Genomic DNA, 23,791 nt, shown 5'->3' on the forward strand with positions numbered 1-23,791 from the left:
CTTGTCGATTCACATGTCAGCGGTGAAGTATGCACTGGGCCAGAATAACAGTCGTGTAATTTGTCTTCTACACTGAAATGCATTTGTTCTTTTAGATACCAAGTATTTTTTGGACCATCCCTAAATGTCATTCACCACATTAAAATCAACTGTGTAATGTGTTACACACATTAGCAAGCTATTTCTCCCACTTGTCATCCTTCCACAGCAAGATGTTGCTGGACTACTAGCTAACCTTGCGGACAGTCGTTCACATCTCGTGATTATATTTGTAAGTATGGAACATATTTGTTTTGTCTCTAGGCGTTGAGAGAAAAAAAATGTTGTTTTAAAATATGTAGTTTATTAGTCAGATTTGCAGCTGCCTGCCAGCTACACCCACTGAGGGGTGTGTAGCTATTCCCAGTGCAATTTACAGAGTCAAAGGGACACACCAGATTTCCCACTACATCATGTTGCAATCCCTTTATGAATGGTGTAATGTGGGACCAGAGTTTACGTGTATGCCAAACCAACTACAGCAGCAGACTCCAGACCCTGAAGGTAATGTGGAATCTGAAGTACAAACAAAGCGCTGGAGAAACTCAGCAGGTCTTGCAGCATCTATGGAGAGAAAGCAGAATTAATGTTTTGAATCCAATATGACTTTTTCAGGTCTGAAAGTGGTTGGAAAATGGTGGATTTCATTCTTTGAGGCAGAGCTAGTCCCTAAACAACTTCAGTGCATGACCTCTGTCCTCTGTTTCTTCTATACTTTTCCCTTCCGACAGCTAGGTCTTGTTTGACTTTTCTCTCTGCAGACTAATTTTCTGCTTTTCATGTGGATCATTTACACCCATGTTACAGCTGTATCTCTGCTTCATTATCATTAGTAATCCCTTTGTCCTTTGCTCTGGACATTTTCACAATCTGTTCCACGTTCTCCTCTTGCCCTCTGCCTACAGAATAAAGTACATGATCTTCCAACACTTTACAGTTCTGATGAACAGTCATACCAGACTCAAAATGTTAACTCTGTTTCATTTTCCACAGATGCTGTCAGACCTGTTGAGTTTCTCCCAGCATTTTCTGTTTTAAATTCAGATTTCCAGCATTTACAGTATTTTTGTTTTACTTCAGAGTTAACAAATTGCTTCAACATTGTGACCATACTCACTTCACGTTTTTTGTCTGGCACCACCTCACCAAGTACCAAGAATTCTTGAATTGGATTTCATCTGGCAAGATTTAAGTTCAGAGGCTTGTGGTTCTCCTTTATCCTATCACAGGATGTGGGCCTCACTGCAAGCTCAGTATTTGTTGTCCATCACTTAATCACCTTTAAATTGAGTGGCTTTAGACGAAAGTTAAGAGTCACAAGTCTGCAAGCAAATTCCCTTTCATAAAGGACATTGTAAACCACATGAATGTTTATGAAGATCTATGACAGTTGCTAGAACCAGCATTATATTCCTGATTCATTAATCCCACCAACTACCATGCAGGTCTTGAACCTGTATATTGGAAGTCACAACATTGGCCTGGGCCTCTGAATTAGTAGTACCAAGAAAGTATCCATTTCTTCTACCACCATCACTCAGTACCAGCAGTGTCTATTGCAGAAATTTGCCAAAGATCCTTAGGCAGTACATTCCAAATCCATGATTGCTTCTGCTTGGAAGGATAAGGGCAGTAGATATATGGGAATGCCATAAACTGCAAGCTCCCCTCCAAGCCACTCACCATTTGGAAATATATCACCATTCCTTCACTGTTGCTAGATGTAAATCCTGGAATTCCCTTCCTAAGGACATAGTGGGTCAGCCCAAAGCAGGTGAACTGTAGCAGTTAAAGAATGCCGCTCACTACCACCTACTCAAGGGCAATGGGAGATGGGCAATATATGTTGATCAGCCAGCGATGCTCATGAGTGGATTTTTTGTTTGAAATTACCACTGCATCAACAGCTCCAGGGAATGAAAACTCTTCACTGATATGCTGCCATTCCTTCAAGCCCAAAATATCCAATACAGGAAGAATCATAGAATCCTACAGTGTGGATGCAGAGCATTCAGCCTATTGAGTCCACACCAGCCCTCAAACGGCATCCCACTCTTTCTCTGTAACCCTGTATTCCCCATAGCTAATACACCCAACCTACCCATCCCTAGACACTCTTTGTATGGCCAATCCACCTAACCCCCACGCCATTGGACTGCAGGAGGAAACCAGAGCATACCTACGCAAACAAAGGGAGAACGCAAACTCCAGAAAGGCAGCTGTCAGAGGGTCTATTTCTCATCTAGCATCATTTGGTCCATGAATGCATTCTACCGATAAATGTAATTAAACAAGTTGATTAAAAGGAATGCAAAGTCAGTGTTTTGTAGATCATTCAGTGCTGTTCTAATTATTCTAACCCATCTGCAAAATGCATAAATAAGAAATTTTAATCAGCGATTAAAAAGAATGGTTATTGCTTATAAATTTCAAGAATGAAGAAAATGTGAACAATTCTGTTTCGAAAGAGCCAAATCTTACAGTGTGCATTTCTTAAAGGTCAGATTTCATGCAAGTAAAATTAATCAAAGAAAAGATCTGGAGCAAGTCTCAATGGAATTTAAATTGTGCATTTCAAATAGTGTCCCTAAGTGCTTCACAGACAACGAAGTACTTGCTTCTCACTTGTAGTTACTGTTTCAATTTAGAGAATGCAATAGGCAATATGTGGGCAGCAAATTCCCACAAACAGCAACGATACAATGATCAAGCAATCTGTTTCAGCAAAGCTGATTGAGAAAGGAATACCAACCAGATAGTTTCTTTGCATTTCTTTGAGCAGTGCCATGTGCGTAATTCCACGCGGTTTAAAGAGGCATCTGAAGGTGGTTACCTCCCGTAGTGAGGTTCTCCTATACTGCAGAGTATCAGCCTAGCTCATTTGCTCAATCCTCTGGTGAGACCCTACGTTCCTATTCTGAATGTAGTCTTAAAACTGGGGTTAGGCCCTGAGCAGGAGGGAAATTAGCAAGCTCACATTTTCGAGTGTGGTGGAAATTCCCCTAACCTGTGAATGCACACTAGCAATTGGAGGTTTCGAGGCTGAGTCTGACAGATTTTGACTTTGATGTTGACGACACCGAGAGGGAGATCAACGGAGGTTTGGTGCAAATCAGTGGAAATTTAATTGAATGGCAGATACTGCGAATGAGCTGTCTAAACCAAGTCCCAAAACCAAATAAGAGGGGGGAAAAACACTGAAAATCTACCAGTGTCACCTTTTGTACCTGACTGTGGCCAACATCTCTGATGACTTGCACTGCAGTAGTTTGGAAAGTCAGCTGGGTATATGCAGATCCGTAAGCTTTCGTTGCAATGTGAGGGAACGCATTTCCTTTCTCTGTCGCTGCCTGGTACAAACCCTCCTAGTGATTACGTTAACCCCGACCACAATCGAAATTGTTTTAAATTGGAAAATTCACGGCTACATAAGGGCTAAGACCCGGGACCACCGATATCTGTGCTGGGGGGTAGGAGGGGATCATTCCCGCTACAGCACACTCCAACCCAAGTCAAGTCAAGCAGGACTCTTTTTTTTGTGCACCGTGGTTTCGTGGAGATTTTTAACGGAGGGAAACGCCGCAGCAGCCAATGCGTTTTGAGAGCTGTGCTCTTTTCCCGGGCACTCGGCTGCGTTGCAGAGTGATCAACGCAAACGCCTTCACTCAAAGAAAGTAGGATTGCACGGAGGGTCTGCACAGGGAATTGCGCCGATGTCTTCTAAAGGGAATCACTCGCACCGTTGCACCCTGGATTGTGATTCTCAAAACAGAGGTAGGTGTGCAATCGCCGGTCTGTCAGGAGCCCAGCCTGCTTTCGCTGTTAGCATTGCGATGACCCAGAAGGCGAGGGGAATTAGATTAGCCTAAACTTGCAGTTTTCTGTCTGTTCGGCGTTTTATGTTGTATCTCTGGACTAGCAGCCAGGTGAAGTTCGTCTATTTGAGAATGACAAGTTTTCTGAATCCATTGATAGGCGACATTTCCAATGTATCGCCTTTCAGACTGTTTCCATTGCTTTGATTAATACCGGAGTTATCATGTTACACTGCCTACAGCTTGTACACACAGGCGATATAAAACCTTATGTTAACGTAATGGGAAAAAAATGTCTCCCACAGGCACACACAAACGCGCACACTTGCCCTAACGCACAAGCACACGCTAATGCCTGTTCTGACACATGCATACGATTACACACCACTCTCGACCACATACTCTAACTCAATCTCACTCTTACACACATGCTTCTCCTACACACACCTAAACTCTCCCACAAATATTCAAACTGTCCAACCACACACACTCTCAGACGTTCTCCCTCTCGTGCAATCTTCCACACATACACTGTCCCACAAATATTCTCTCCCCCCCACCCCGAAACACACACCTGCACTCTCAGACATTTTTTTTTCTCTCTCTCTCCGTCCCCCAACACATACACGTTCCCATTATATTCTCTCATGGGCTCACGCTAGCACACTGTCCCGCAACAACAAGGTGTGGAGCCGGATGAACAAAGCGGGCCAAGCAGCATCTTACGAGCAGGAAGGCTGACGTTTCGGGTCTAGACCCTCTACTGTCTCACATACACTTCTACGCACATACAGCCACTCTCAAAATTGCTGCCTTAGACAGATCCTGAGCAGTGAGGATGAGTTGCTCCGACCCTGGTTTGCTGGGGTTCTGAGGTGAATGAGTAGTCTAGCTGTAATCTGCATCCTGTGCCATGTGTAGAGAGGTGTTGTCGATAAGGCTAGGTAGGTGAGCTAACAAAGTGTGGAGCTGGATGAACACAGCAGGCCAAGCAGCATCTCAGGAGCACAAAAGCTGACGTTTCGGGCCTAGACCCTTCATCAGAGCCTCTGATGAAGGGTCTAGGCCCGAAACGTCAGCTTTTGTGCTCCTGAGATGCTGCTTGGCCTGCTGTGTTCATCCAGCTCCACACTTTGTTATCTTGGATTCTCCAGCATCTGCAGTTCCCATTATCACTGGGTAAGTGAGCTGTTTGGCAGTTTGTGTACTTCCTCTAATTCCCCAGCTTAGCTTCTGTGTGTTCCTAATTGCCTCAATTATTTCAGTGCCTTCCTGAATAAATCTTCTGCAGTTTGACCCATCATGATTAGGGTCTCCCATAAGTTGATGGAGATGTTTAATTTCTTCAGGGATTCCTTGAGACCATCCCTATAGAGCATTTGCTCTCCCCTGGGAGAGTCTTGCCTTTATGGGAGGGCTGTTAGCTCAGTTGGCTGGTTTGTGCAGCTGAGTAATGCATGACTTCAATTCCTGAACTAGCTGAGCTTATCATGAAGCTCCTTCTCAATGTCTCTCCCCGCTTGTGGTACAGTGACCCACAGATTAAAGCACTGTCAATTGTCTCTCCTAATGAGACCAACCCTGTGATCTTCTGGGACTATGGTGAATTTACTTTTACCTATCCTGGTCCATAAAGCACTTGGTTCAGTAATCAGTGTCCGTGTGCTGGCTTGAGAGAGCACCATTCCAATGAATTGCTCTTCTTGCTACTGGATTTGGAGGAACCTCTGAAAGTCATGTTCTCCAATCCTTTAAGGTACCTTCTGAGGGTTGACCACACATACTCACTGTCACACATACATACACTCTTACACACAGATAGTCACCCACATGCACTACACATTCTTCAACACACATGTCATACACACGTCTACAAAATCATATTGTTATTCAAAAATACTCAACTGGGAGTATAGATCTACAGATATGTACATGTGTGTTTCTGCACAAAGGTGCAGACATGTATATTTTATAGCAAAGAGGCCTAGGGTGCAGGTACATAGTTCCTTGGAAGTGGAGTCGCAGGTAGACAGGGTGGTCAAGATAATGTTTGGTACTCGTGCCTTCATTGTTCAGAAGAACATTGACTATAGTTGGGATGACATGTTGCAGCTGTACGGGACATTGGTGAGGCCACTTTTGGAGTACTGTGAGCAATTTTGGTCACCGTTCCATAGGAAAGATGTTGTTAAAGTTGAGCGGTTGCAGGACAGATTTACATGGATTTCGCTGGGACTGGAGGGTTTGAGTTATTGGGAAAATTGAATAGGCTGGGGCTTTTTTCCCTGGATCATTGGAGACTGATGGGTAACCTTATAGATGTTCATAAAATCTTGAGGGGCATGGACAGGGTGAATAGTCAGGGTCTTTTTTCCTAGGGTAGGGGAGTCTAAAACTAGAGAGCATAGGTTTAAAGTTAGAGGAGAAAGATTTATAAAGAACCTGAGGGGTAAGTTTTTCATGCAGAGGTTGGTGATAGAACTAGCTACGAGGGGACGTGGTGGAGGATGGTACAATTACAGCATTTAAAAGGTGTCTGGATGGGTATATGGATAGAAAGGGTTCAGATGGGCCAAATGCCGCTAAATGGGACTAGGTCAGATTGGGATGTTTGGTCGGCATGGACGAGTTGGGCCGAAGGGTCTGTTTCCGTGTTGTGTGACAGTCTGTGGATATGCACACAGACATATGCACCCTCACGCACACCTTCCGTTATTGGCACGGTGCTGATGGAATGACTGTATCACTGGGAGACTTCAGCAGAATGGAGCAGCAGTGGATCTGAGATACACTGGGTAGGTTGGCGTAGACGGTGCTGGTCTTACTGGGCTGGGGGAGTCGAGTTCTCAGTGAACAGGGCAGTGCGGCGCAAAGATGTTCCTTGTGGACTGCAGCATTCTCTCCTCCGACTCTGCGGTCCCCATCCCGCAGGGGCCGCTCGGTGCCGGGAATCGCTCAGAGACTAGCCCATTCAAGAGCTAATGGATGTCTCGGCGGGGTTTGGGCACGGGGCAGGCTTTGTAAAGGAAAGCTGATGAGGTAGGTGTAACTAAGTGCTGTCTTGCTTGAAGGGACTGATTATGTTGTAACGATGTGAATCTGACCCATCTATACACACACACACACACACACACACATCAAACATTCACATCACATTCAGAGTCGTACAGTATATACATACCTACGGTTATATACGCAGCACACGCTGACAGACCTACCCCAAACGTTTATGTGCATTTTGCAAAAGGTACTACCTATTTAAAGGGGACACGCTTCTAACAGAGTACCCGAGGCGAGCTTCGCTTCACGAATAAGATGTTCCAGTGAATTATAACTAATCATTATGTCTGTTGCAGGAGATTTGAGAGACGCTATCTCTCTATTAGGGTACTGATTTTTGCGGCTGGGTGGAATATCGTGCGTGCGAGTGTCTCGGGTGGTAGCACTCCGAATAGAGGTAGGGGAAAGGCAAAAAAAATCAAGTTCTTCCAGACCCCTCAGAGTAAAGCAAATGTTAAAGTACAAGGGTTTGTGTATTAGAAGTGCGGCTGTTAACTGCAGTCTCTCATCAACTACTCGCAACCAGCCAATGATTTTCTGGTAATTCTATGTCTCCCAATGATTTTCTATATGAGTGTTTTTTATAATTTCCCCTTATCATGATACCGCTGGGGGATTGCCCGTCGCCGTCTCCTAAGTGTGTGCGATAGTTTTGGTTTGAAAACAGTAAACGTTTGCAAAGTGTAACAAGCTTAAAGTACCCAAGGGAATTATTACTAACGAGCTTTATGCTGAGGCTCGGCTGGGATCTTCTGTTCCCGCTCCGTGGGTCCAAACGAGTGTTGCAAAATTCTTCTGATTTCCGTTAGTGCCAGTTGGAGTAATTTCTGCATCACTCCAAACCCCCAGTGTCAGATTGCGGAGGTATTCCTCACACAGGGAGAGCTCCTGATCTATTTGCAAAGCCTTTCCTGTGTGATGCTCCGAAGGGGAGATAACATTAGCAAACGATCCCCACCCCACCACCCCCATTGCGCAAGAGGAACAGAGTGTTTGAGGTATATGTTTTCACACGCCGTCATTGGGCAGCTGTTCCACGAGAGACTGTTTTGGACTTTTTTTTATAACAAACACAATGCTGGAACCCTAGTTGCAAAAATAATCGCAGCTCCCAAACAACTGGTGATATTGTGCGGGGTGAAGATGCTCGTGGCGCATGGAGACTTTCCATTCCCCTCGCCATTTCTCTCCTCCTTCGTCCCCCTCTTTTCAGAGAATGGCAGGAATTTACAGCACAGACTAGCAGAACAAATGCAATTTGCTTCACTGTCTCTGTGACACCCAGGCGGGATGGGTTACTGCAGAGACAAGCACCTTTTTTAAAAAGGTGTTTAGGGTTTCTATATAAGTGAGTTTTATATAATCCTGCCTGGGCAAAACAAAAATTCTTCCGCCCCACACCCACACAGATTTTAAATCATTCTAGCAATTGTTTTAACATTAAAGTAAACAAGCTCAAAGTGGAAATCTGAAATAAAAGTACAATTTGCTGGAAATACTCAGCAGGTCCAAGAGCATCTGTGGATAGAGAGAAAAATGAGGTACTGTTTCAGACTGATGCCTTTTCTACTCTGTTGAACCTCCTGGTCATCAATATCTCTACTCCATGGAAGAAGACCATTGTCATCCATTCTGTGTCATGTCATAGTCTTACCAACCTCAACTCAGTATCCATTCAGTTAGTCCAAAAATAAACAGCCCATCAAATCTTGCTTCATAGCTAAAATATTCTAATCCTGGTGATATCTTCACAAAACTCAAAGTTCTCTCTGTTGTGTAGTTGCATCTTTGCTTTAATGTGTTGACCAGTACACAGCACTCTAGCTGTGGCCTAACTGGTGTTTTGCACAGTTCCGCTATGACCTCCCTGCTTGTGCAAACTCTGCCTCAGTAATATACCCCACAGGCCTTCTCCTTTCTCCTTTACCCCAAGCCCACATTTGCCCTTTCCCTTCCTTCCTCCCCACCCCTGCTATAGCCAACACTGACACATCTTCCCCTTCCATATTAAAACTGCCTCCACTTACAGGATCCATATCCCTCCACTCCCTTCTTATTCATGTACTCGTCCAGGTGCTTCTAGAATGCAGCTTTTGTGTTTGCTTCCACCATTTCCTCTGAAGGCACTCACCCACACTTTGTGTGAAAAACTTGCCTTGTACATCTCTTTTAAACATTCCCCCCCCCCCACACCTTGAACTGTGTCCCCTAGCGATTGACCCCTCCATCCTGGGAAAAAGCCTCATAGCTTCCATTCTATCCAAGCCATTCACAATTTTACAAACTTCTATCAGGTCACTCTTCAACCTCCTGCATTCCAGTGAAAACAAACCTACTCTAGCTAACCTTTCTTCCTAGCTAAAATTCCCCCATACCAGGCAACATCCTGGTAAACCTTTTCTGTACCTTCTCCAAAGCATCCCCATCCTTCTGGTAGTGTGGTGACTAGAACTGTATACAATGTTACAAGTGTGGCCTAAATAAAGTTCTATAAATGCTACTACATAACTTGCCTGTCTGTAAACTCAACGCCTCTTCCAATGAAGGCAAGTATGCCATAAGCCTTTCTTACAACATTATCTATCTGTTCTGCCACCTTCAGTGATCTGCAGTCCTGCACATCCAGATCCTCCTGCATATCCATACTCCTAAGGGTTATGCCATTCACTGTGTAATTTCCACCTGTATCTGACCTTCCAGAATGCATCACCTCACATTTGTCCAGATTAAACACCATCTGCCATTTTTCTGTCAATTCCTCCAAGTGATCTATATCCTGCTGTATCCTCTGACCATCCATCTCACTTTCCACAACTCCACCAACCTTTGTACAGTCCACAAACTTACTAATTAGTACGGTTTCCTCCAAATCATTTGTGTAGACTACCGACAGCAGAGGACCCAGCACTGATCCCAGTGGAACACAGTTTATTACCTTCTCTGTTCCCCCTTTTTCTTATGCCCCCTCCCAGAGAACAATATTTGAAACTAAACTGACCCCCTGCAATAAATTTGCAATGTTGCATTTTAAAGCGAAACCTTTCCCTTTTGTAAGGTTGTACTAACCTCGTGAAATGAACAGACCCAAGGATAGACAGAGCTGCTCAATGCTGGGTACCGAGGGAACACTCACAGAATGATGTACTTAACCCCATGACCCAGGGCATGTTTCACTGCTTAAGCAAAGAAAACTACTCTAGTCAACTGTGAAGTATGGGATGTGCTGAAAAACAACAGGCTACACCAATCTGGTAAGCAAACAGTGCAAGATTACTGGCGCAATAAATATGGAAACAGCAGGCTGAAGTCCAAACAAAACGATTAAAGAAACAAATAATCAGATTAAGGCTGTGCAACCATATCAGAACCACAAGAGGATGGAAGTGGACAGTTGGGCCCCTAAGAGAAGGAGCTTCCGAGAAGACGACTATTTTCAAAATTAATGATGGCCAGCATGTATGTGCAGGAGATGGAGCTAAAGCATTTGCAGGTACCTTCAGCCAAAATTGTCTAATTGTCTAACTGTCCAGTTCCCAGCCAATTTAATTAAAACCTTTTGATATGTGTGAATGCTTTTCAGCACCAAGAAAGCAATGGCCCTGATAACCTGCAGGCTGCTATTCCTAAAATCCGTGGAAGTCATTCACTAAATTATTCTAACATAGTCTTGAAACTTGCTTACCCAGCGGCATAGAAGGTTCCCCATCGATATCCTATTCATTTAAAATAAAGTAGCCCTGCGTGAGGCTCTATGGAGACGGTGGAGGGTGGAAAATGAGCTAGGAGGACAACAGCATAATACAAATTTCTCTCCCAACAGATATAAAAGGTTTTGGGAGCAACTAAAACCAGACAGGATATCCACCTCAGTAATTTGAGAGGCTGAGAGCCTTTAAATTCACCTGAAGGCAGACTGGGAGTTACATGTCATTTGAGAGACAGCGTCTCGGAAGCACTGCAATGGGAGTGTCAGTCTGGATCGTATACTCCATTGGGGCTTGAAGCCAATACACAGAAGGAAATTGGAAGTACAATCCCAGGCTGACACTCCTGGTAAATGCATTGTCTAATGGTGACTTGGAGGGAAACTGAGCTTTAATGAAAATGATCTCAGTTACATTTTCAGGATCTCTCCAGATTCATCAATTGCACTAAGTTCCACTCAGGCTCAGCAGCTGATTGCAAACAGACCATTCACAATCACACTTCACCAAGATGCACCAGGATGAAGGAGTTTTAAGAAATGGTGGCATTTCCTCTTAATGAAATTCGTTTTTGACTACCGAGTAAAGCACTGCATAGTTTAAAATGAGGCTGCCCTCAAAGAAAGAATGCTTGCCTTGGAAGCCCACTTAGTTATTCCATGATCAGCATTCTGCTGTCAAGAAAATACTTCTGATTTGATGTAAACTTGCAGTGTTGACTGCAGGTGACATTAAACACCTTAGCTATGATTCAAAATGCGACAAAAAGTCCAGAATAAACAAGAATCCTAACTTTCATGTAACAGATGCAAGACAAATTGCACAACAAGAAAGTAAGCATGGCTAGTGATAATGGGAACTGCAGATGCTGGAGAATCCAGGATAACAAAGTGTGAAGCTGGATGAACACAGCAGGCCAAGCAGCATCTGCTCCTGAGATGCTGCTTGGCTTGCTGTGTTCATCCAGCTCCACACTTTGTTATCTAGTAAGCATGGCTAACCTGAAACCCAGTGCTCAATATTTCACTGAGCTTATCTGGACTGAGTAATTGCTAGATTTTCATCCAATCCTGGCCTAGTTCCTGTATACAGCTGGTTCAGTATCAAAGGCAGGCACACTAGCTAACTGATCTCCATTGGGAAAAAGAAATCATGAGGCCAGTTACATTCTGGCAAAGTAAGAGTGAAGAGACAGAGAAGCAAATTCAGAAAAATGCCTCATTCACGACTATCCCTGCAACTAGGGAATGGAGCCCAGTTCTTAACTCCAGCTCCATTCGCGGTCAGTCAAGTTGTACAATTTATTAGGAAACAATCTAAGGAAGAGAGATTCATAAGCTGTTTTTAATTTTTGAGGGAATGATGATACCATTGTAAGGATTCTAAGGCATTCTGTCTTGTTTTCATCAGCCTAGCTATGTTCTTATTAGTTTTCTAAAATTCGCTGGATGTGAATGTTCCTCCCTTAACTGAGTGGCTAACTTGACCAAGTCAGACTGATGACTAAGAGTCAACCATGTCAGTAGTTTCAGAATAGGTAAGGATGGCAGATTTCCTTCACTAAGGAACATTGGTGGACCAGTTGGATTCCCGATGATCTAACAGCTTTATAGCCATTTCCACTGGTGACTTTTTTATTTCCAGATTTATTATTAGACTCACTGACAATTGCCAGAGCTGCTCTAGTGGTATTTTGATGCAGATTCTCTAGTTTATTATTCTAGGCCTCTGGATACCAGCTCCAGCATCATTAATACTACACTGCCTTGCCCCCATCCTGCATATGTTCCTTCTGGACAATGTTTAGAAGGCCAGAGTGCCAATGGCAATGTCCAGATGGTGAAAGCAACTTGTGAACTATAAACCTCCATCTGTCACGTCACCATTCTGGGGGAAGCCCAGACAGTTTCTCAAGAGACTAAAAATGATGTTTCTCCATGGCTTCTGAGCTTGAGATGTGTGAACAGCTGATGTCCCACAGGCTCTTTCTCCAGTCCTTTGACCATTCACGGTTTGGAATCCCAAGTATTTCTTCCTTCACTCCCTTTACAAAGTCCATGACAATGGTTGAAAAGGGAGAAAATCTGTAGCAATGTGAGACCTACACACTATCATAAGTTAACAACTGCAAGCTTTGAACATGACTTTATACAAAGGATGGTAAGACAGGGCATCTTGAAACTCTAAAGATCCAAGATTCAGCTCAATCCAGTTGTCTGATGCTGAGTTCCTTTGAACAAGCTCAGTAGGTATCCGAGGTGAACACGTGTATTTCCCTTTACTCTACAGGGATTTGTACACCAGTGGCTCAGTATAAACAAAGAACTGTGGCTTCTGGAGATCGGAAAGAGAAACAGAAATTGCTGGAGAAACAGCCAAGGGAATTCTGTTTAAATTGCTGCCTTCTGCTTCTGAACTACCACATCCTGACTTAAACACCTTCAAGCAAAGGGGGAATGATGAGAGAAATCCTTCGGGTCTTTCATTGAAGTTACCTGAAAGATAAAGATCTGTGCATCAGTGGGTAGTCCTTTAAAAAGTGATGGAATTTAGCAATCAGGTTTTGAGGAGGATGCAAAAAATTGCTTAGTGACATAGATCATATAAGTGAGATAGAGTATAATTTGGTGTTATCTGCTTTGGTGTAAGATTACGTTACTTGCAGATTGAAGTTAATTCAATACTGAATCATATGCCAAATATCATTTTGTTGTGACTTTGTTTTGCATCATTTAGCGATATTTAAATGGGAATAGGGAGAAGTACTTGTCACTGCTGGGATATCCCTGGCACTGACACCATATTCAAAAGGTCATTGTGCACCTGGCCAAGTGATGATAGGGACTGTCAGAGACGTTTGCCTCAGACTTGGCAATCGAGAGGAAATTAGTGCCTCACTTTGTGGTGACAAAACAGAGGTTTTGCTGGATGGGATGTGCGGAGAAGGTGCATCATCTTCTCCCCAGGACTACCATTGCAGACCAAGGCAACAGGCCATTCCGGAATGGTCTAAGGTCTCCACCGGGCAGTCTCCACTATCTATGGCTTTCTCTGCTCCACCAGAGTAAGCTCTACCATCTTTTCTCTGCTGCCTCACACTCACTCTATCTCCTGTTACTGCATCCACTCCCATCAAAGCTAATGCTCTACCACTCTCACAATAGCAAGCTGCATTTCTGCCACTCATGCCCACTCAACACCCTGCCATACTAACACATCATGCCCTCTGTTCTGCCTGCTCACTCACTTCCTATACCAGCACCAATAGCTGTGCCAGCCACTTTTATCTTGCTCAATCCCTCTCTTTGTCACGTTCCAGGAGAGAAATGGCCTACAATAGGACTGAGAGAGCCAGCTCAGGAATCGAACATTCAGCACCGTATCCCTCATTCCCGCATGATGGAGAGGAACCTAACACTGGCTGACCCTGGTGCGAGACTGATTGTGTGCAAACCCCTGCACTAGTATCAGAGACTGTCCTTGAGTTACTGTGCTGGAACCCACTGCCTGAAGAGTGTCTGCCTGGACTTTACCGAGCACTTCCCCCTTAAACCATGCAGTGTGGCTGTTTGCTTAAAGCTTGTGAGTTGTTGGCAAATCAGAGGGAAGCCTTCCAGTCTTCACAAACCCAATCCAGGAAATACTGGCTGAGGACTTGAGATCTTTTCTTCCGGGGTGGCAGGGCTCCTTGGGAGATGGGTTGGGAAACCCTAGAGGCTGCAGACTGTGGGTGTGCGCCAGGCACAAGCCTGCCTCTGTGCACTGGTATTGTACTGCAGTTTAGTTAAAATTAAAAAGAAACAAATAAAAACCAGAATCGCCCTTCCAGCCTTCATCACCATAACCTCTCGGCCCCCAATGGCCCAACACAGAAAGGACTGGGTGTCTTCACAAAAGGTTAGCATGCAAGTACAGCAAGTAACTCAGGAGGAGTGTTTGTCATTATTACATGGGAGTGCAGAGTTTTAAAAGTGGCAAAAACTTGCTCGAGTGGTAAAGAGTGTTGGTGAGACCACAGCTGAAATATTGCATACAATTTTAAGCTCCTGATTTCAGGACTGGTTATATTTGCATTGGAGGCTGTTCAGAGAAGGTTTTGTAGGTTGACTCCCAGATTAATTCTTTGAACAAGGATTGAGCAAGTTGGCCCTATGCTCAGTTGAGTTTCAAATAATGGGAGGTGATTTTATTAAAGGACCCTGAGTGAGATTCCCAGGATAGATGACAAAAACGATATTTCTCATGATGTGGGAATCCAGAACCAGGGTTTAGTTTGAGAATGGAGAAGCCTCCCTTTTAAGGGAGAGATAAGGGGGAGATTTTTTTTTCTCAGAGGGTCCAATTTTGTATTTGAAATTCTCTATCTGGATTTTCGACTATATTCAAGGACGAGTGAGACAGATCTCTGATCCCCTCTGCCAATTTCCACTTTAAACAAAAATTCCATCCTTCCCCCGATTAAAAAGTCATCAGGAATGATTCAGCATTTGCCAATGGCCACAGCGTGGGTCAAATCTCATGTGTAATTGTGCCTGAACATTTTCCAGTGAATGGCAGGATCTATAGTGGCCCAACAAACATTCTACAGTCATGGATCCTTTCTCCTGAAAGTAAAATGAAGCCAATATGCTTCATTACCTGCATTTCTCTGCACGGAGTCTTTGCTACAAGGGACCCAACTGAACTTGAATCAACTGGAAAGGGGAACTGGAAGAAAAAGAGCCACAAGGAATTTTGAAAAACTATTGTGGGCCCCACAAAGCGAACTATGGCCTGTATAGCCATTGATTCCAGTTCAGCAGCAAAGCTATCATTTGACTAATTTGGTCCTGATACATTGTCGATTGTCCCGTGCTAGCCTGGTCATAAATGGGTTTCAACTAATACAAGGGCAAAATACTTCAGATTCTGGAATGAGAAATGTAAACAGTAGGTGCTGGCAATATTCAAATCAGGCAGCATCTCTGGAGAGTAAAACAGTAAAAGGAAATTTCGACTCTCCTTCTGATAATGCTTTGACCCAGGTCAGCCCAACCATCTTTGGCTGCTTTGTCAATGACCCTCCCTGCATCCTAAAGTCAGAAGTGAGGATTCTTACACACTGTTCGGCACCATTCATAATTCCTCACTCTGAAGCAGCAGGACCAGGGCAATATTCATGCTTGGGCTAACAAGTGGCAAGCTGTATGCATGCCACTCAAATGCCAGGTAATAACCATCTCTAAGAAGAGAGAATCCCAGCCATTGACGCTTAATATTCAGTAGCATGACCATCACTAAATCCTGTACTATTAACATCTTGGACGTTACCCTTAACAAGAAACTGAACTGCATCAGCTACTTAATACTGACTACAGCACCTCCTGACTCCTTAAATCCTATCCACTATCTACAAGTCACAGGTTACGAGTATGATGAAACATACCCCACCTGCCTGGATGAGTGCAGTTTCAGTAACATTGATGCTCAACACCATCCAGGACAAAGCAGCCTGCTTGATTTGCAACCTGTGGACCACTTTGAACACTCATTGTCTGCATCACTGATACATAGTATGTATATTTTACAAAATACCCTGCAACAAGTCACCAAGGTTTCTTATAACAGTACTTTTCAAATATGCAACTGTGTCCGCTTAGAAGGTCAAGAACAGTCGATAGATCAGAACGCCACCACCTATAAGTTCTTTTCCCGCCTATGCACACGATTGTGACTTAGTTTCTGTTTTGATTTGACTTATTATTGTACCTAGGTACAGTGAAAAGTTTTGTTTTGTGTGCGGTGCAGGCAGATCATACCATATGAAGTGCACCAGGGTAATAGAACAGAGCCAAGAATACAGTGTTATGGCTGCAGAGAAGGTGCACAAAGAGTGCAATTAATATTGCATTTAAAATTTGATGGGTCCATTCAAAAGTCTGATAGCACTAGAGAAGAAGCTGTGCTTGAATCTATTCGTATGTGCGTGCAAACTTTTATGTCATCTGCCTGATGGAAGAGAGTGGAAGACAGTATAACTGGGATGGGAGAAGCCTTTGACTAGGTGGGTCCCTTCCCAAGACAGTGGGAAATATAGATGGAGTCATTGGATGGAAGTCTGGTTTGCTTGATTGACTGGGTTGTGTTCACAATGTTCAATAGTTTCTTGTGGTCTTAGGAAGAGCAGTTGCCAAACCGTGCTATTATGCCTCCAGATAGAATGCAAATCTATAAAAAAAGAATGTATATTGCTGTTTCTTCACTGGGTCAAGATCTTGAAATTCCTCTCCTACTAGCATGGTGGGTGCACCTTTACCACATGCACTAGGGAAGTTCAAAGAAACAGCCCCATCATCACTTCCTCAAAGACAATTAGGGATGACCAATAAATGAATTAATTCGCTGTACGTATTTACTACAGGATCTGCATATAAAAAGTGTCCAGATTGTAAGGGAAAGCTCAATGTTGTGATTAGCTTTTCAAGTACACCATTTATCATTTGAGGCATCGATAGGCAGTGTTTCTATTCGATCTGCACCGATTTCGTCAATGACATGGAAACTCTCAAAATGACGGTTGCCTGACAGGAGAAATGGCGAAAATGTTCTGACTGATAATGTTAAAGTATCTTTGTAGTTATAGTAGTGGGAGAATAGCAGTGTAGAAACTCTGTCACTGGATGAGTAATCAAGCTAATATCGGTTCAAATCCTACCACGGAGGCTTGCAAATTTGTCAAAGTTTTTTTAAAAAACTGATCATGAAGCTCTGGGCTTGCTGTAAGCACCTAACTGGTACACTGATTGTCCTGCAGGGAAGGAAATCTTTTGACCTTTTAACAGTCTGGACTATAGGTGACTCCAGTTCCACACTAATGCAAAGGCCCTGTATCCTCACAAGCCGCTCTGGGTCCAACTGCTACAGGATAGGCTTAGCAAAAAAGCCCTCCCCATCACTTTTCCAGGGCATCAAGGCCCAAAAATAATGGCCCTGCTGGTAATATTCCTCCCATCTTAGGAAAGAATTCATTTAAAATTCCAACAAAAATAGCATTTCAGAGAACTTCAATCGTCCTGTTTGTATAACAACCGTTAGTATTGTGTACAGAGCATATGTAATGAGTGATATCATTCATTTTGCCCAAGAACAGCTAATTTGCCAGTCATGAATTACAACGTTTTCTGACTGGTAACATAAACCATCCCCGATTTATAGCTCTTTCACATTGCCTCTATTTATAATCAAGTCAGACACAATTGACGACTGCAATGGCTGTGATTAAGATGCGGTAAAAATAGAAAATGCTGGAAGTGTGCGATAGGCAAATCAGTATCTGTCATTGGAAGATAGTCACTGTTTCAGGTAGAGACCTTCAACGTTAGATTAACTATAGTTTGGCTTTTCTAGCATTGTTTCTGATTCAGTTGCTACCTTGATTTCTGCTCCCTTCCTGTCCTCTGCCCTATCCTATAGTCCATTCCCTTCCCTTGTGCCCTCTACCAGTTTCGCCCCTGCCCTTTTCATTTTGCCAGTCGTCATACATTCACATAACCTCCAATCTAACAGCATTCTCCTCTCCTTCCCATTATTCTCCAAGGTCAATCTTGGCATTTTCCTCAGCTTCCCTTCTTTCTTGTATTCTCTTTTTTTGTCTCACTCCCTTCCCTTGCCATTCTCTCTCTTTACTGCTCCCTTACCATTCTCTCCATCCTTCCACATTGGCTCCCTTCTTTTTACTTGTGTATTTCCTGTTACCTGTTCCTAATGCACTAGGTAAGCCTCATTAATGATTCCAGGCTTTAGAATCACTGAATCACAGCACAGGATAGCACAGTAGGAGATCATTCTGGCCAGCAAGTCTGCAGCAGCTGTTTCAAAGAGCAATTCAGTGAGTCCCATTCCATGATCACTCCTCCACAATTTTCCCACCTTCACAATATCCTCTTCCCTTTTGAAGAGTGCCATTGAAATCTATTTCCCCTGTTCTCTCAAACAACATGTGTCTAATGTTGACTAGTTGTTGCGTAAGAGAACTGTTTGCTCTCATCATTTTTGTTTCTTTTGCTAGTCATCTTTTAAATGAGTGTTCTCTGGTTATTAACCCACTGAAGATAAATTTCTTCATTTGCCCTATCTAAACACATTGTGATTTCAAACACACCAATTAATTTACCTCTTAGTCGTTAACCATTGCTTCTTTAGAAAATCTGTAAAAATGTAATTCCTCAGTAATAGAGAATCTAATAAATTTCCCCAAAAGCTTTACAGTTTTGCTGAAATATGGTGCCCAGAACTGGTTACAGTTCTCCAACCACAGCTAAATTAATACTTTGTAGGGGTTTAACATGACGTCAGCTGTGTGAATGATCAGACCTGGGGAGACAGGATTACACTGGAGGTGTGCAGAGTGGTTTAGAGGTTACTCAGTGCCTCTTGCTGAGCTGTACTCAACTTGCATTGTTGGGCTTTGCTGATCAGTTAATGCATTCACTTAAAAATTAGAATTATAATTAGATTTTGTTGTCACGTCTGCTCAAGTATAGGAATACAGGAGTTCAGTGAAAAATGTACGAAGTCGCCAGTCCAAGTGCCATCCTAGGTAAAAGGCACCTAGGTGCAAAGTCTTAGGTACAAAGTTGAAAAATAAAGAAATAAGTTTTAAAAAGTTCAACATTACATTCTTCTTAGTATAAAGTGGAAAAAAATTGCTGACTGTGCTTTCAACTTCATGAGAAAACCACCTGCTGGCATCAATGTGGGAAGCTCAGCTTTAATTTTGGAGGACCTCTTCCAAGTTGTGGAGATTTAGAAGGGAGTAGTATTGGTCCTTTGCATGCAGGACAGTTGTGTGTGTGATGGCAGCATAGAGACAGAGCTGTGTTTAGAGGGAGGAAGAGGAGGCTCAACAGAAGATTGCAGCCACCGAGAATGCTCTGAGAACGCTTCTGCTTCCATCCTCGCCACTGAGCAGGGTAAGGATTAGGCTAGCAATGGCCTTCAAAGTTAATGTCGGCCTGCATTTCAACATCCAGGGGATACCGGAATCTGAAACCAGTGATGTTGCCAATGTATCGCAATTCACTGTGCATTGCTACATCAGGGAGTGCTATGCATGGAGGGAGGGAGATTCGTAAGTCTTCAATCTCAACAGAAGAGTTGGTCATGTACCTTCGCCAGGTGTAATAAAATCCATGATTACTTCTTGTACCCAATTTGTGTGGGAAACTAGCATTCTGTGAGAACGTAGCATTCAGTCTGCATGCAATAGCAAGGCTGCAAAATTTAACTGTCCAAATGTTCCTCACATGCAACTCTACCCAGAAATAGGGACAGGGCCTATAGCAAGCTGTTTGATAGGTTATCTCAAGACAATTACATTGGTCACTGAAAAGAAGCTCAAAGGTTCCAGGCAGGAAGCAACCATGTTTTTCAGGGAGCAAGGTTGACTTCATGTTCAAAGTGGTGCAGTTTAACTGCTCTGCTGGGAAAGGGGGGGCTCAACAACACTGATTCTGTGTGGGGGTCATGGGAAGGAGTCAAATGCAGTTGGATAGCTTTAAGCTGTCAGAACTCCAGAGCAAATTTGAACAAAAAGACGCTAAATGTTAGGGTCAGGGCTCGGAGCTAATGATTCTTACCACTTTGAACTGCCCGGGAATGAATCTGTTTTGGGGGAAGAGGGAGAGGTTTGGAAGAAGCCTACAGACATTTAAACTTCAGTGCAGATTAGAGTGCATGGATTGAAAACCCACAGGCTGTATTTGCTCGATGCCACAGAGTAAGAATGATCTCGAGGAGAGGCAGGGGCGGGGGGATATCCCAGGGGCATTTCTAGCTTGGTGGAGTTATGATAATGAATGAGTACTAGAATGCAGTTTGAGTCCATGGGAGTGTAGACCCAGGATGGGGCGGTGGTCAAGTATTTTGAGTGCAGTCCATGATGGAAAGCTCTGAAGAGAGATTTTCACGGCATAATCAGTGAAAGTAAAGGATTGTCATCCCCTGTGAGCCTTAATAAGATTTGAACACCCATTGTGTTGTTAATGTTTCTGTCTTGATCAGATTTGCTATTTGTTCTGCCCTGTGGGGGATTCAATCACAGTCAATTAGTCGTTAGCCTTGTTAATCTTGAGGAGTTGGAAAATAAATTGTATTGTGGATTTGTAATACTGTTCTAATGTTGTGTAGTAATGTTTACCGTTATTGGAATCCATGGAATTATGTGGTATTAATCTCTCAGTAATTTCCTGGATCTCCCACTTTGTTTACTTTTTAAAAATAAAAGTTGCTCATCCCTGGTACTAATCCTGTTATGTAACATCGATGTGACAGTCTGGCCCAGGATTGTAACACAGGGTAGGGGAATTCTCAATGACTCCAACAGGATTTGAAAGCAAGCACATGGCTTAGAGAGGAGATGCGCTGAAATCTCAAAGGGTTCCACTCCTTTTAACATACAGTTAGGGGGTGACCTCGCACCTAATGTGAAATTGGTCACCATGAAAGGACAGACCAGATAATGTTGCTTCTTTGTCAGGCTTCTGCTCTTAGATTTTGGTTGCCAGGCTGCACTAGCTAGTCATGCAGCAGTTCTTAGGCCTCTGAAAGTGTAAATGCAAAAGAGAAGAGTTTGAAGGAACAGGAAGTGACCAGAAAGAAAACAAGTGCATTGTCAGAACTTCAGCAATTTCTACTTCAAGGATATGGGCAAGATGAAAATTTGAGATGCTCATCAGACACAAACTAAGCTTCATTTTGGGATGTTCTTGGCAATGTTGGTTGCAATGCTTTCATCCAACACTATCCTCTTCAAAGGGCTCAGGAGATGCAGGAAAAGCTGTGCTCCACAGAGTCTCTTCTGTTCCATCCTGTCGTGTTCCACAAAACCAAGGGAACAGGGCCCATGAGAGTGTTGCAATGTTTCCAGGTAATGTGTGTGCCATAACTAAACCACCAGAGCTATGTTCAAATTATGAGATGTGGATGTGAGGCTAAAAGCAGTATAAAGTGCGTGGTGATGAAGAGGAACATCTGAACGTTTAGCAAATGACCGAAGTAACAGCAGCATGGTACATTGGTCAATGTATGGAGGTAGTACAGCAATGGGTAAGGAATGACATTTACTGACCTTGACCACTTGGAAAGTGAGTTAGCCTACCGTAATACAGTAATACGGTATCTAGGTCTTCAGAGCCAGAGTCCTTGAACTGACCTTCATGACTGATAGATCCCATTCACTTTGAGAACCCTCCAGCCTCTGACAAAAATGCGATCTCTCTCCTTCCATTTTCAGCAATAAAGCCTCCTGTGGCCTTGTCAGAGAACATTGGAGCCCTCTCTTTGGCCTGCCGTTCCTTTCTATTTCTTATGATAAACAACTGTAAGATTAGATGTTTGGTTTAATTCTACATGACTGGGTTTCTTCTTCAAATGTACAGACAGCCATCAGTGAGATTAGCATTGTGCTGCACACCACCAGTACCATGTTGATGAGAAGGCAGTGGAGAGATGTGCGGGGTAATTATGTGTCCTGATCTCTGTGCTTGCAAGCCACATTGCTCATATTTTTAGTGCCTCATGTCTTTATAAAACACCAAAATTTCAGATACCTTAGTAACCTTCAAACTTCAGAGCTTAGTGCACCAACTCCCACTGTTTTAGCACAGCTTTTAACATTATACCATTTAGCTTGTATTGTCTGTTCTCATCCTCCTAAAGTACATAACCTCATGCTTTTCTGCATTGAAATGTACGTGTTGTGTGTTTGCCCACTTCCCCTACCTGTCGGTGGTCTTTAGCAGTTCATAACAATTATCCTCATTGTCTTCTATACTTGCACATTTATGTGTAATCCAAAGATTCTGCAATTGTACATCCTATCCAAAGTTAGTCATTAATGTACATCAAAAAATGCATAGGTTCTCATACTGTACCCTATGCACCACCACTATTTATCTCCCGAGTCAAAGATTCACTACAGCTTTCTGTTTTCTAACTGATGACTAATTTTCTGTCCATGCTGCTACTGTCCCTTTGTTCCCAGAGGCTTCAGTTTTGCTAGTGCACTTGTAATCCGGTGTCTTATCAAAGATTTTTTGATATTGAAATAAGCCACCAACTGCACAGTCCTCAGCTGCCTTCACTGTTACCTCAACAGTGGACAGAATCCAGGTAATTGAACACAGTCTGTCCTTTGAAACCCTTAATCGCCTCCATCTAGAATGACAGCGGCAGCAGATAATGGGAACACCACCCACCCGCACGTTCCTCAGCAAGTCACTCACCACTCTGACTTGGGAATATAACACTATTCCTTCAGTGTTGCTGGGTCAAAATCCTGGAATTTCATCCCTAATGGTGTTGTGGGTTTACCTACAGCATGTGGACTATCGTAGTTCAAGAAGATAGTCACTACCACCTTCTCAAAGGCAACTAAGAATGAGGCCCAGCCAGAGACACCTCCATTCTGTGAGTGAATCTTTTTTTTAAAAATCTGTATTCTTTATTACTTGCAGTTTTATCTAGATTATTAGCTAATTTTCTTCCAATTATTATTTCAACAAACTTTTGCCAATGTTAAACTAACTTGTCTATACTTATGAAGCAGTATCCCCGTTATGAACATGAACATGGGTTTAATGTTTGGAATCCTGAAGGCCTATGTATCTAAGGAGGCCTGGAGGATTATGTCCAGTACTGTAATAATTTCCAAATTTACTTCCCTCTCCCATATCCTTGAATGTATCCCATCAGCATTTGGTGACTTAGCCCCTTTTCTAACGACATTTTTTTATATTTTATCTACTTATATCTGCATGGTAAATGTGGGGTTACAGGGATAGGGCAGGGGACTGGATCTGGGTGTGCAGCTCTTTGGAGCATTTCTGCAGACTTGATGGGCTGAATGGCCTCTTTCCACACTGTAAGGAGTTTATGATCCTCTATGATTCATGGCTTTGACCAGTCCTCCAGTGAGGTTCTATAATTTACTTGATGGAATACCCCAAACTCTCAAGCTCCCAGGTGAGGAGGAATGAATTGGCTCCCCTTCTTCATTCATTTGCTCCCTCAGTTCATCACAACACAGTTATTGTAATAAGGATCACTTCCCTTGTGGATACAGTAATTTTCTGTGGCAACAATTTTCTGTTATGTTAATTGTGGAATGAAATGGCAAAAGGACTGTTTTAAAAA

The 23,791-nt window shown here is 43.2% G+C and overlaps 1 protein-coding gene across 6 annotated transcripts in view; it reads left to right on the top strand.

Moving 5' to 3' along the window:
- The first annotated feature begins 213 nt into the window (after positions 1–213).
- Positions 214–23,791, top strand: part of LOC125454576 (synapse differentiation-inducing gene protein 1-like) — a 76,173-nt gene continuing 52,595 nt past the window's right edge. For 3 of the 6 annotated variants that reach the window (XM_048535480.2, XM_048535481.2, XM_048535482.2), the window contains exon 1: positions 2,948–3,813. In XM_048535480.2, coding sequence (XP_048391437.1) covers positions 3,753–3,813 — 61 coding nt within the window. In that variant the 5' untranslated portion in view covers positions 2,948–3,752. The other 3 variants (XM_048535485.2, XM_048535484.2, XM_048535483.2) reach the window with 3 other exon arrangements.

Source organism: Stegostoma tigrinum, chromosome 9 (genome assembly GCF_030684315.1).
Source record: "Stegostoma tigrinum isolate sSteTig4 chromosome 9, sSteTig4.hap1, whole genome shotgun sequence".
NCBI classification, from domain to species: domain Eukaryota; kingdom Metazoa; phylum Chordata; class Chondrichthyes; order Orectolobiformes; family Stegostomatidae; genus Stegostoma; species Stegostoma tigrinum.